Consider the following 12361-nt stretch of genomic DNA (forward strand, 5'->3'; position numbering starts at 1 on the left):
AAATAAGATAATACAAAATAATACACTTCAGAAACCGCGTCCCTCAAATTCTCGAATTGGTGACCTTAAAATACCCTCTGCATCCTTACATCCAAAAAAAGTTTACATTCCTCGAAACTTTTCCTGGATTTGTTCAAACGATCGTTTATTGGTGGTCAAGATGACGTCACCCTTCTTGAACATAAGTATGCGTGTATGCTAATCAGGGTAGTGACGCACCCGTGACGTCATGGTACCCGTAGCATTGTGTTCGGAGATGAGCGAAGATGTCCGCCATGTTTGTGCTCTTGTTTTCGACGCCAAGCGAGTCATGATTTTCAGCAATGCCGAAAGATAAGCATGAAAATAACGAATACCGGAGGAATTACTCTATTATGAGCCCTGAAGATGTGGCTGCAGGAAAGAAATCATCGTGGAGTGAGTTGGAAATTACTGCTCCGATCAGAAACTTGAGCCCAAATCTTTGGCAGCTGCAGTTTTTGACGGCGTTGTTTTTGAACGATAATAACTTAACCAGGATTCCCCCTGATATATCCAGACTCTGCAACCTAAGACACCTAGATGTTTCTTCCAACAAACTACGAAGTTTGCCCGCAGAAATGGGAGATCTGGTCACATTACGAGAGCTGCTTTTGAGCAACAACGGCTTGCGGGTTTTGCCCAACGAACTTGGCAAACTTTTTCAGCTGCAAACCCTAGGACTTTCTGGAAACCCCTTACCACAGGAAATATTAAACCTTAATGCAGAAGTGAACGGTACAACCAAGCTTTTGGCTTACATGTTGGACAATTTATCCGGTAAGTTTTAGGTAAACATGCTTTCATCTGTGGTGTCAGCTACTAAATTTACACTTCACGAGGACGACGAAAAACTTTATTAAAACAACACAATTAGGCCGAATTCACTCTGATTTACAACGCAAATGGAAGTGGGCTGCTTGTTTAGGATTGTTTGGTTGATTTGGAGGTTTCCGAGGTCGTAATTAAGCGAATTTCTGATGGTCTAGTGTGAACGCTGTGCTCTTTGTTGGGAATCCACGCGGTTGACCTAAGCACAATGGCTTGCTGTCTATTCGCAATTACATCAACAAATCGCACAAAACTCCATCTTAAACCTTTTTTGAATCCTGATATACAACCAAGAAAAAGGTTACTAATTCGGAAAGCCTACGGCATTATTTTTTGTAAAAGAAATTCGCAACCTTCCATTAGCATTCAAGATGATTTGGAATGCGAAACTAATTTTCTATTCACGAAGTTCCATATTGGAAATAATTCCCGTTTCGAGGAGAATAAAGATAGTGATCTTTTCTTCTTTCTTAGTGCTATTGAAGCGTTCAAGATAAGATCCATTACGTTTGAAAACATTTAAGCCAATTCCCATATCAAGGGAAGTTGCATGGCATGAGAACTTTTCCTAAACCGGAAATCAACAATACTAAAAAAAATAGTTGTGATTGTGGGTTCTTTTCCACGTGATCAAATATTGTGTTCATAGTCTGATTGTAACGCATTAGTTAATCCAAATTAGTTACCCTATGATCCGTTGTTTAGTTAAATAATGTGGAAGTATGTGATTTGCTCAACTTGACAACTAGAGGCTTGAAAACCAGGAAATTTGTGTTTTCTGATTAAGATTGGTTAAGTGTTCTTGTTTTACTTTCATTCTTTAATACTATATTCTATGGCAACGCTAACCATTCCATAGCAACATTTTTTATGCTTAAAAAATCTAATTAACTTCTTATTAAATATTATCTTTGTCTTAATATTCAGCTATGATAATTAAAGCAAAACATTGTAACAAATTAAAATTATGATTTTTGGCATCATACAAGAGTGCCATACTCTTTGCATCAGCAAAAAAAAATCGTCTTAGTTACTATGAACAGCATAATTGAGATCTTTATATTATAGTATTTTTTCTGGAAAAAAAAACAAGCTACCTGCTAGAGGGCAGTCTGTATCATGGAATATGTGACCTTTATCAGGGTATTTAGCAGTGAAGCCCTCCTATTTGGTAAATTAAAAATTATTTGAAGCTCATCTAGCCTTTTTTTTCCTGGCTAGAGCCTTAAAAGTTTGTGTTGGGCATAATGAAGCAACTTGGATGCAACAATAAAAAGTCCAGATAGTGTTAGTTCCGATTGATTATCCAGGATTTTTAATAAGTTGCTCTAGGTTTTAGTTAAACCTCTATACAAAGGACTTTCCTTAAGTGGACTACCTCTATATATGTATAACCAACACATCCCATAGTGAAGTTTTCAAATTCTCAAGTCAAACTGTAAATAAAGCCTCCCTTAAATGGAAGGTTTCATATAAATAACTGGCTGCTGTTGCTTAATGTTTAAGGTTATCATGTTAATGTGAGTTATTTGAGGTTAAATAAATTATGTTTTTACAAAAATCTCTAGTATAGTTGTGTCTGCTTAATAAAATACTTATTTCAAGAGGGCCTTGATATAAATTTATATATTATCAGATGCCTATAGATTTTCTGCTTCACCATATCTTAGAAACTATATGAAGAACGAGCTGTTGTGTTGTGAGTTATGATTACATCCTAAAAAAAATTATATATATCCAATGAAAATTACTGTAGTTGTGGACTCTGCTTATTGTAAGACTCCTTTTAAGTGAGCCTTGGGATGTTTTTATCTTCATTATCAGATGTCTGTAGCTTCCCTGCTTGGCCATATCTTTGAATCTAAATAGGGAAAGGGGCATTCTCACCACTGACTGACCTTGGTGTTATAGTCAGACTGTTTTGTCTAGAATTAAAAACAGCCCTATCTTTACCAGTTATCATTTAAGATCATCATATGTGTAGAATATACAACTTCAAGCTCCTACTCAAGTGACTTGTTTTGATAAACTATAGTACATTAGAAAGAATACCACCGTTTTCCAGCTTGGTTTCCTTTTAAGTAATCATCGACGTAAGAACTAGGTAAAGTCCCATTGTCCTGCGACAAAAGGCTTTATCATAGCCTTCCATATAGGGACTTTTAGGTAATAAACATACAAGCAGATATACATATAAAGGATTGTAAGAATTTGAAGAAATTGCATGAAACATGTCCTCTACATTATATATTAAAAAATCAAGGCTGGATTTAAAAAAAAAAAAAGAAATTTAAGCAAATCAAACTGAGACTTTAAATTAAAATAAAAACACTTGTAGGGTAAGTGCTTTGCTGGAAATGTGAATGATTGATTAAAGAACCACTTATGTCTAAATACATAGAACATGATAGCCTTTTGAAAATTTTTTGTGTCGAGTTAAAAAGCGATTTGGGAAGGATGGAGGGTAGAAAATAAAATTCAACATCAACAACAGATTTGAAATACATAGTGTTTGTTCTTAACTCACCTCGTTCTATAACAAAACATAGTTAGTAGGGGGTGATGGTTAGGAAACCTGGCAACTATAAAGAATATAAGCAATAGGCGCTCTCTGATGTTAAACAAACCTTTCACTTGATTGTAAGTGTGCTCAAACCAAGCGTACAGTACAAGAAAACATACGGACGAGATTTATGAATACACATATTCGGCACAAATCTTTTATTGATTTAAGAGGAAACTTTGCTTTTTTTAATCACTTTCTTTCAATCTTTGTCTTTATAACTTCACAAGTTTTATCACCATTATATCATAACTCTACAGCCCTAGAAGGTTAGTTTTATAAAGCCGTCTATATTTTTTACAAGTGCCGAGCGGTGCTGAAATTCTATGGTGAGTAGAGATCTATCAACACACTCGGTGAGCTTTCACTGCAAGTATAGTAGCGTTTGTACGAGTCTGCATCAATACTGAAGATTTTTCTAAAGGTTGAAGTGTGCTATTAATGTAAATAACAACGATTCTTCTTTACTCCATGTAATCTTTTGTACTATATGCTCGACTTGTGCACGGTCGTGTTTGGATAACTTGGAAATAAGAAAACAATAACATGTCCAACCTGTCCCCTCTACTAACAATGATCAAAGATACCACTGATATAAGTAAGTTGACAGTATTTTATAAATGTTAAAACAGTTTGATAAATGAGGTAAAAATGAATAACATAAAATTTAAAATAGCATAGAATAACCTTAAATTGACAAAAGAGCAAAACTACACATTCAGCGAAGTCCAATTACTGTCATGTTATAGGTCCTTTCCAGCATTGCAAATATTACAAGACATTCGGCTTCATTTCATCCAGCTGGTGCTTTATTGTGCAATGCACACTAGAGTAGCAGTCAAATAGCATGTAGCAGTTTAACTAGGAGTACTAGAATACACATTCTAGGGTTACCCTATACAGGCAGATGATTGTTATATCTTGCTTTGTCTTCAGTATGTCCTGCCCCTCCTGAGAGACAATGGATACAGCTTGTTCCAGAACGACCAAGACATAGATCTAGTGGTAAGATATCTACAACAAATGCTCAATGGCTAGCTAGCTCCACTATGCTCTGAAAATGTTGAATTTTCCCCTACGAAGCTGAGTATTGCTGGCGATCTCAAACTATGAGGACTGTTCACAGTTATGGTGCTATAATTCCATCATTGAGTGTTTTTCGCACATTTTGTCATTCCAGGGAATTTCAGCGTCATGTGTTTTAACGTGCTGTGTGATAAATACTGCACGTCTCAGCAGTATGGTTACTGCCCTACATGGGCTCTAAACTGGGATTATAGGAAAACAGCAATTATGAAAGAGATTCTTCACTATGGAGCTGACATTGTCAGTTTACAGGTGAGTCATTTTTCGGTTGAAGGCGGGTATTCGTACCAAAGCACCTGTGGTGGGTGGGTGGTGGGGGGTGTACTAGAATACACGTAAGGTTGCTTTACATTTCGAAGAGCTCTAAGAAATATCCCACCTTTTCATTTTGTAACTCTATATACTCGTTTTTGTCATCCCCATTCTTGCCATTCCACTCCATTTATGTTCAACATTTTCCTCCCTTCCAGATTATCTATCCACCTAACACCCACCCCCCCCCCCCCCCCCCCCACCACCACCCACCCACCCCAGGTGCTTTGGTACGAATACCCGCCTTCAACCGAAAACTAAATATGAATAGCAACATCCATTACATGGGCTGTTGAAACCTAGAGGGCAAACGGCAAACTGGATATATAAATTATATAAACTCTGGTTCTTGTACAGGTGAGTCGTAGATAAATATGAATAGCAACATCCATTACATGGGCTGTTGAAACCTAGAGGGCAGACGGCAAACTGGATATATAAATTATATAAACTCTGGTTCTTGTACAGGTGAGTCGTAGATAAATATGAATAGCAACATCCATTACATGGGCTGTTGAAACCTAGAGGGCAAACGGCAAACTGGATATATAAATTAAACTCTGGTTCTTGTACGGGTGAGTCATAGATAAATATAAATAGCAACATCCATTACATGGGCTGTTGAAACCTAGAGGGCAGACGGCAAACTGGATATATAAATTAAACTCTGGTTCTTGTACGGGTGAAGAGAGAAAAATGGAGTTCCAGTCCATTCCAAGAGGTTGGTACTTAATAGGTAGGGGAAGGTGGGGTGCTGACCAGTTGAATTTTAAAGGGCATTCTCCAAATAAATTGTTGTTGACCAATATAATTTTAAATAGGGCATTCTCTAAATAAATTGGTGTTGACCAATAGAATTTTTAATGGGGCATTCTCCAAATAATTTGGTGTTGACCAATAGAATTTTTAATGGGGCATTCTCCAAATAAATTGGTGTTGACCAATATAACTTTTTAGAGCTCCTTCTCTTATCGGGACATATACCAACATATTTTCCTCAATGTTATGGAGTGCAAGATAGCGTTGATGAAGTAGGTACTGAGATCTTGTTTATGTGCAGGAAGTCGAGACGGAACAGTTTCACAACTTCTTCCTGCCTCAGTTGAAGCAGGATGGTTACAATGGGATCTTTAGTCCCAAGTCAAGAGCAAGGACGATGTCTGAGGATGACAGAAAACATGTTGATGGCTGTGCCATATTCTACAGAACAACAAAGTACGTCCATAACCATATGCCTAATGGATCAAATAAGCACCCTTCTTCAGATAAGCACCGCTTCCCTAATAAGCATTTCTACGTCCTCAATTTTTTAATAAGTGCCCCCCTCCCCCTCCATTTTTTTTCCTAGGAAGAGTCCTAGGAAAAAAGATAGGTATAACAGACTTGGACGTTGAGCATGCTTTGCCTGAAAATCTAGTTCAAGATGATTTATAAACAATAAAAACCCCGCCATGAATTTACCATATTAATTCTGAATACATGTTGCTGTGGTTTCGGTTTATCTTATTTTTTATTTTAATTTTTTTTCGTTTCAGAATTTATTTTCTGTGAAATGAAATCATATTTCAGGGAGATATATTTCAGGGAGGTGCATCAACGTTTGAAATTTTTTTGCTCCTTATTCTGAAAACAGCTGTTTTTGTGCTTTCATTTTATTGTCAATTATATAGTTGGGGCCTCACATCCATTAAGTTAATTTTCTATGATTTTTTTATTGGCACTTGAGATTCTTTAGGTATATACTGACATTTACTATTATCAGGTTTACAATGGTAAAGGAGTTCCTGACGGAGTTCAACCAGCTAGCCATGGCTAATGCCCAAGGCTCGGATGACATGTTAAATCGTGTAATGACCAAGGATAACATTGGTATTGCTGTGTTGCTGGAGCTGAAAGACACTGGGTACATTGGGTACAATGGGGGCCAACAGGTCCTGGTATCCAATGCTCATATTCACTGGGACCCTGAGTTCAGGGACGTCAAGCTCATTCAGACCGTGTTGCTGATGCATGAGCTGCAGATGATCTTGAAGCAGTATATTCCAGGGTTCCACCCACATGGAGGTGAGTTGGTATGCGGTAGAACCTCGGTAAATCAAGCTCAGAAGAGAACAAAGGTCGGTCCAAGCTAGCCAGGGTTCGAGTTAAGAGAGAGTCAGTTTAATTGATCCCAATACGTTTAAAGAATTCCCATGCCCTAGCTGTGAAACCTTCGTTTTATTCCCATGGCATTGGCAGGCTACGGCTTTTCTGTTACTCAGCAACCACTGTTGCAGAAGCTAGCCTGGAGAATTCCACATACATTTGTGCCCTCGCCATCTGGAAAACAATGTATAGATCTTTTCTCACTTCTGTCAAGGTTGCACTATAAATTATGATGTGTATTGACATCATGCTGCAAAAACCTAAAGTGGCTTCGACGTTGTTATTTTTATTGTCATTTGCATTGTCCCTTTCCGTCGTTTTCCAGGCAAGAATGGCACAACACCCTCCAAGTCCATACCCATCGTCCTGTGCGGTGATCTGAACTCGCTACCCAACTCGGGCGTCATTGAGTTCCTGGACAACGGGCGTATCCCCATAGACCACTGCGATTTCCAGGAGATGCAGTACCAGGGTTTTCTTTCCCGGCTGAGCAACGGCAGCAGTAAGAATGGCGACACGTGTGGGGAGCTGACCCACGGGCTCAGGCTCAAGAAGGCGTATGACGGCGACCATCAGCTCCCCTTCAGTAACCTCACCTACGAGTTCAAAGGTGTGATCGATTATGTGTATTACAGCTACGATACGCTTTCACCCTTAGGCGTCTTAGGCTCTGTCAACCCCGACTACATCTCGGAGAACAAGATCATTGGTTGGCCCCACCCGCACTTCCCGTCCGACCATCAAGCGCTGCTTGTGGAATTCGAAGTCTACGGGACGGTACCAAGGTTTGGATTTGGGCAGAATTCTAATCACCTATCCAGGTAGTCTTGGCGAATCGCAATCTTGTATATTTGTAACTAGGGATGTGAAGCCAGACAACTGAATCGCGGATTTAGACTATCCATGATTCGTTCCCAGGCAAAGAGAGTTTTCCAGGCACTGCTTTTAAAATCGAATTGCATCTAACTCTAGTAGTTGCGTTATCACTTCTGCTGCTGTTACCACGTTTGTGTGTGTAGTCTTCCCGTGCGCTACAATCTCGAATATTTTTAACGCCTGAGTAGGAGGCAAAGATGTTCTTTTTTGATATTTTAACTAAATGTTATCCTCCAGCAAAATAAATAGCATTTTGTCGTTTATAAGTAAGAATTTTTGTATCTCAGTTTTATAATTTTGTGTAGCTTTCATTGTTTGTAAATATTAAATACCTTTCATATACGGCATTTTTTTATAAAGCTTTCCAGATGTTCTGAGGATCGCCTTGTTCATGTTATTTGTTTAAGTTCCTCCTTTGTTTTCTGCTTTACTTTACGCGTCGTCGCGAAAAGAGTTCTGGGTAGCATTTCAGCAGGGAAACCGTTTTTGCAAGAGTTCATCCTCCTTTTCACGGAAATCTGTGTTTCCAGGAAGACTTTGCAAACGTTTGCAGCAGCAGCAGTAGTAATAATATCAGTAGTTTTAATGCACCTTGTATTTTAGCTAGTTATTAGATTAACATTGTAACATTGTGAACACCAAAAGACAGACGAATTGGAGAGGCAATTCGGACACTGGAGGGCGAAAGAGTAACAAGTATTGTCAAGTAATTCGCACCGATTTTACCGCAATTTTAATCCAACTTTATTCAGGCTTCGGTATACTTCGCGAGGAGAAGAGCGAAGTTGTTTTTTTACGTTTTGTTTTAATTTTTTTGCACATTGGATTACAGGGAACATAGGCGAAAGCATGGTGAAGGTTTATGCTGCTTCTAGATTAATGAGCGTTCCAGGAATCGTTTTTTTATATACTTTCTGAAAAAACTTGTGAACGCTCTTCAGATATTTTCTTAATTACAAGATGTTAAAAATGCAAACACCTGTAATTTTTATTTCTCATTCCATTCTTCCATCTATTCCCGATGCCGCGATATATCTATAATCTCTCGGAAACTTCCGAGAACTGTTTTGGAAGCAGCATCAATCGTGTAACGTGAAATAGCCTCGCAGTGCACCCTGAGAATGCTATCACGTGACTTGTTAAAGATGTCACGCTGCTTAGCTTGCGTCGCATCAACCGTGACGTAACGGTGATCCCGGCAAACACTGCGGTCTCATAGATTTTGTACGTGAGGATCACGTGCATATCGCGTGCCAAACACATATGTGGATATTTATAATCTTGCGTCGTTTTCGTCCGTGTGTTTAATTCACGAGCTGTCGCGGTTTTTGTTTCACGTTGCGTTACCTTTCGGGTTTTGTTTTCGCGTTGCGTGACTCACGTGACAGGGATGATGTGCTTTGGATAAGGTTTTCTGTTTGGAAAAGAAAGGAGCGATCACCTTCGCCTGTAAGCAAGGGGATCAGGTTAATAAAGAGGGTAACTTTCCAGAGTTTATAGTATCTAGTTATTTTAGGTTTTGCTGTTCTTCTTATAATTGTAAACAAAGCACGCGTTCTTCCAACTTCTTTCTCATAACTTTGTATTTATATATTGTTGTCGCGCGAATGTAAATATACCCGAATTCACGCTTATATATTCAATCTTACATTGTATTGGGGGACCGTTTTCACCTATCGCTTTTCCGCTCGTACAATTGTATTCAATCACAGTTGAATGGGTTCCGGGTGAGCCAATCCGAATCCGCTATTTATACTTGATGTGATTGGTGATTGTTCGCAAATCTCGACTACTTGATTTCTGTCCCCAAATAACATAACTGATCTATTTACTTACGAAGCGTCTTACTTAGAAGATAAGTTGAGAGATGTAAATAAGATTTCCCACTAACGTTACCTACTTTTATACTTCATGATTCGTAAAGAAACATTTTGATCAATATAACTCAATACAAACTGTTCGAGGCCACAAGTGAAGGTCTCTTTACCTTTTAACCTGTAGAATACAATTCTATTTACGTGTATAGAACAGAGCCTACCGAATTTGTTAAGGTAAACAAGTTTTTAAGGTGAACTTTTAAGCCAACTCTACACGGATAGACCAGGTGCTCCTAAGATATCAAGATAGTGTAAATAAGTGTGCGACAGTGTGAGCGAGCCAAGTCATATGTCGGCGCGGCTTTGAAATTTCGATGTAATGAGAGCAAAGCTCTCTATCTAAGACGTGGACAGCGAAGATATGTTTGAAATGATTCCTTAGACCTAGTTTCCACCGCAGTCGTTCTGACATGTCGCGCATCGGCGAATCGAGTCTAACATTCGATCAACGTTTTCACTGTTTACGTGTAATAGCTGATATTTTTTTTCTAATAACAAGGATTACTACTCGGCATTTCGTAAAGCAGCATTCGACAAATGGCTTCGCTCGCGTTTCAAAGTTACCCTAAAGATAGCAGATAAATGTGAATGACACGGAATGATCGCAAGTGGGGGTTTGCACATACACATTGACACTTTGTCGTCTCACTCACAGAACCTGTATACTGCTCAGATTGATAATTACATGCCAAATGAAACTGTTCAAAGAACATTCAGTACGTCGGGATGGACCATTAGTTATCCATTATAAGGATTGGGCTTATTGTGTGTTCCATTTTGGCCTTTCTTTTCTCGTCACGAACACATCCTGAAGAGTAAGTTCGTGCAGTGAAAGCTGTGTTCGAAATTCCTTGTTATTTGACTTACCCCGTCCCTTTGAATATATAATGGTCTATTTCACGCACAGACGACTTACCTTATTTGGTACATGGTCCGATTTCTATAAAGAATACTTGTGCTTGGTTTTTGATTCGATAACATTATTTATCATTTAGATTAGTATATCTGCATCTAATAACGGCTCCCAAAACATTAATTCTGCATTTTATACATTATTTTACGACTAAACTTAAGATATAGATTTTGATTAAAAATAAAGGCATTCATGTGTATGTAAGTTAGGCCAAGCGTTAGTTAAGTTTTGTTCTAGTATGATTATTTAGCTATAAAGATGACTAAACATGTGAGTTTCACGGAGGCATTATGGATTCTAGCAGTATGTAGGTTTCTTTGTGTTTCAGATTACTCGCATTAGTATATAATGACCTGTCAATCACCCCCTGAGGCATCCGGGGGCGTGGCTATGACAGTTTTTATCCTTCACATTATGGACAAAAAATAAATGTCCTTGATCTCGCATTTCTGTCGTCTTGCGTTTGCTACCTTCCCTACTAAAATGCCCTCTTCTTCCATACTCTCTTTTACCATCCTGCCCTATATTGGCATCTATACCTTACTGTCCCACTCATACCATCCTGCCCTATATTGCCATCTATACATTACTGTCCCACTCATACCATCCTGCCCTATATTGCCATCTATACCTTACTGTCCCACTCATACCATCCTGCCCTATATTGCCATCTATACCTTACTGTCCCACTCATACCATCCTGCCCTATATTGCCATCTATACCTTACTGTCCCACTCAAACAATGGTGTCCTTTATTGCCATCTATACCTTACTGTCCCACTCAAACAATGGTGTCCTTTATTGCCCTATGTGTTCTACTGTCCCACTCATACTGTCCCGCCCCATATTGCAATCTATGCCCAACCGTCCAACTCAAACCACACCTTATTTAAGCTTCCCGATTGTTTCATTCTTTAGTACTGTCAACCTACTCGCTGGGTTCTACCTTCTCCCTCTGTAGCAATTCGCCCACTCCCCACAAACCCCACTCTTCTTTGTCAGGCTTACCCTATCCTGACCTAAAAGCCGGATTCCCTTCGGAACGGAATTTAACATATTTACCACCTCCAGCCTTTTTGATTCCCAACACCTTTCGAGAAATCATGGATCCGCCCGTGTTACCCCCTTCCTTCTAGAAGGCCAACACCGTTCGGTAAAAGTAAGGCGTGGTGTGAACTCGGGAGAAAGCTTTCTATTTACGCGGATAGAGATGGCTCCCTTGAATCTCGAAGCAATACTCCTTTCTGAACACACCCACCCTACCCCAGCCGCAATATGATTTGTGTCTGGTTAGCAAAAACAACTAACCCAGTTCTTACGCCGGAACAGGAAATCGAACCCGAACACCCGAACTAGCTAGGAGCGGTTATAGCTCACAATATCTGACCGTCTTGACTGGAAACAATAGCGCTATCTGACATGTCAGCGGCGTAGCCAGGATTTTAAACAGGAGGCCCAAAAGACCCCTTCAAGGCATTTCCTCCTGTATTTAGCTACGCACCTGCATATAGGGCCAAGACGTGATCCATGTATTCGTCTTGAGATTGTCGGAAAGGTCAATGCAGGGCTCAAGGTCCCGTAATCAAAGAAAATGCTTAAATACAATACCAAGTGAATCCAATAAGATCCACTGAAAGGAGGCCTGATACGTTAGAGACAAAGGGATGCAATTTCCTTGGTTTTAGCTTACAAACTTTTTGTCCTTTCGAAACACAAATAATTATGTATAAAACCCTCGA

The 12361-nt window shown here is 39.2% G+C and overlaps 1 protein-coding gene across 1 annotated transcript; it reads left to right on the forward strand.

Annotated features, from left to right (window-relative positions):
- The first annotated feature begins 228 nt into the window (after positions 1 to 228).
- Positions 229 to 11067, forward strand: LOC5501087 (CCR4-NOT transcription complex subunit 6-like). Its single transcript, XM_001622386.3, has 6 exons — positions 229 to 798; positions 4349 to 4417; positions 4593 to 4750; positions 5871 to 6025; positions 6573 to 6874; positions 7281 to 11067. Exons 1-6 carry the CDS (start codon positions 324 to 326, stop codon positions 7778 to 7780), a joined length of 1659 nt encoding a protein of 552 aa, XP_001622436.2. The 5' UTR covers positions 229 to 323; the 3' UTR covers positions 7781 to 11067.
- Positions 11068 to 12361: the final 1294 nt, after the last annotated feature.

This window comes from Nematostella vectensis, chromosome 15, assembly GCF_932526225.1.
Source record: "Nematostella vectensis chromosome 15, jaNemVect1.1, whole genome shotgun sequence".
Lineage (NCBI taxonomy): Eukaryota > Metazoa > Cnidaria > Anthozoa > Actiniaria > Edwardsiidae > Nematostella > Nematostella vectensis.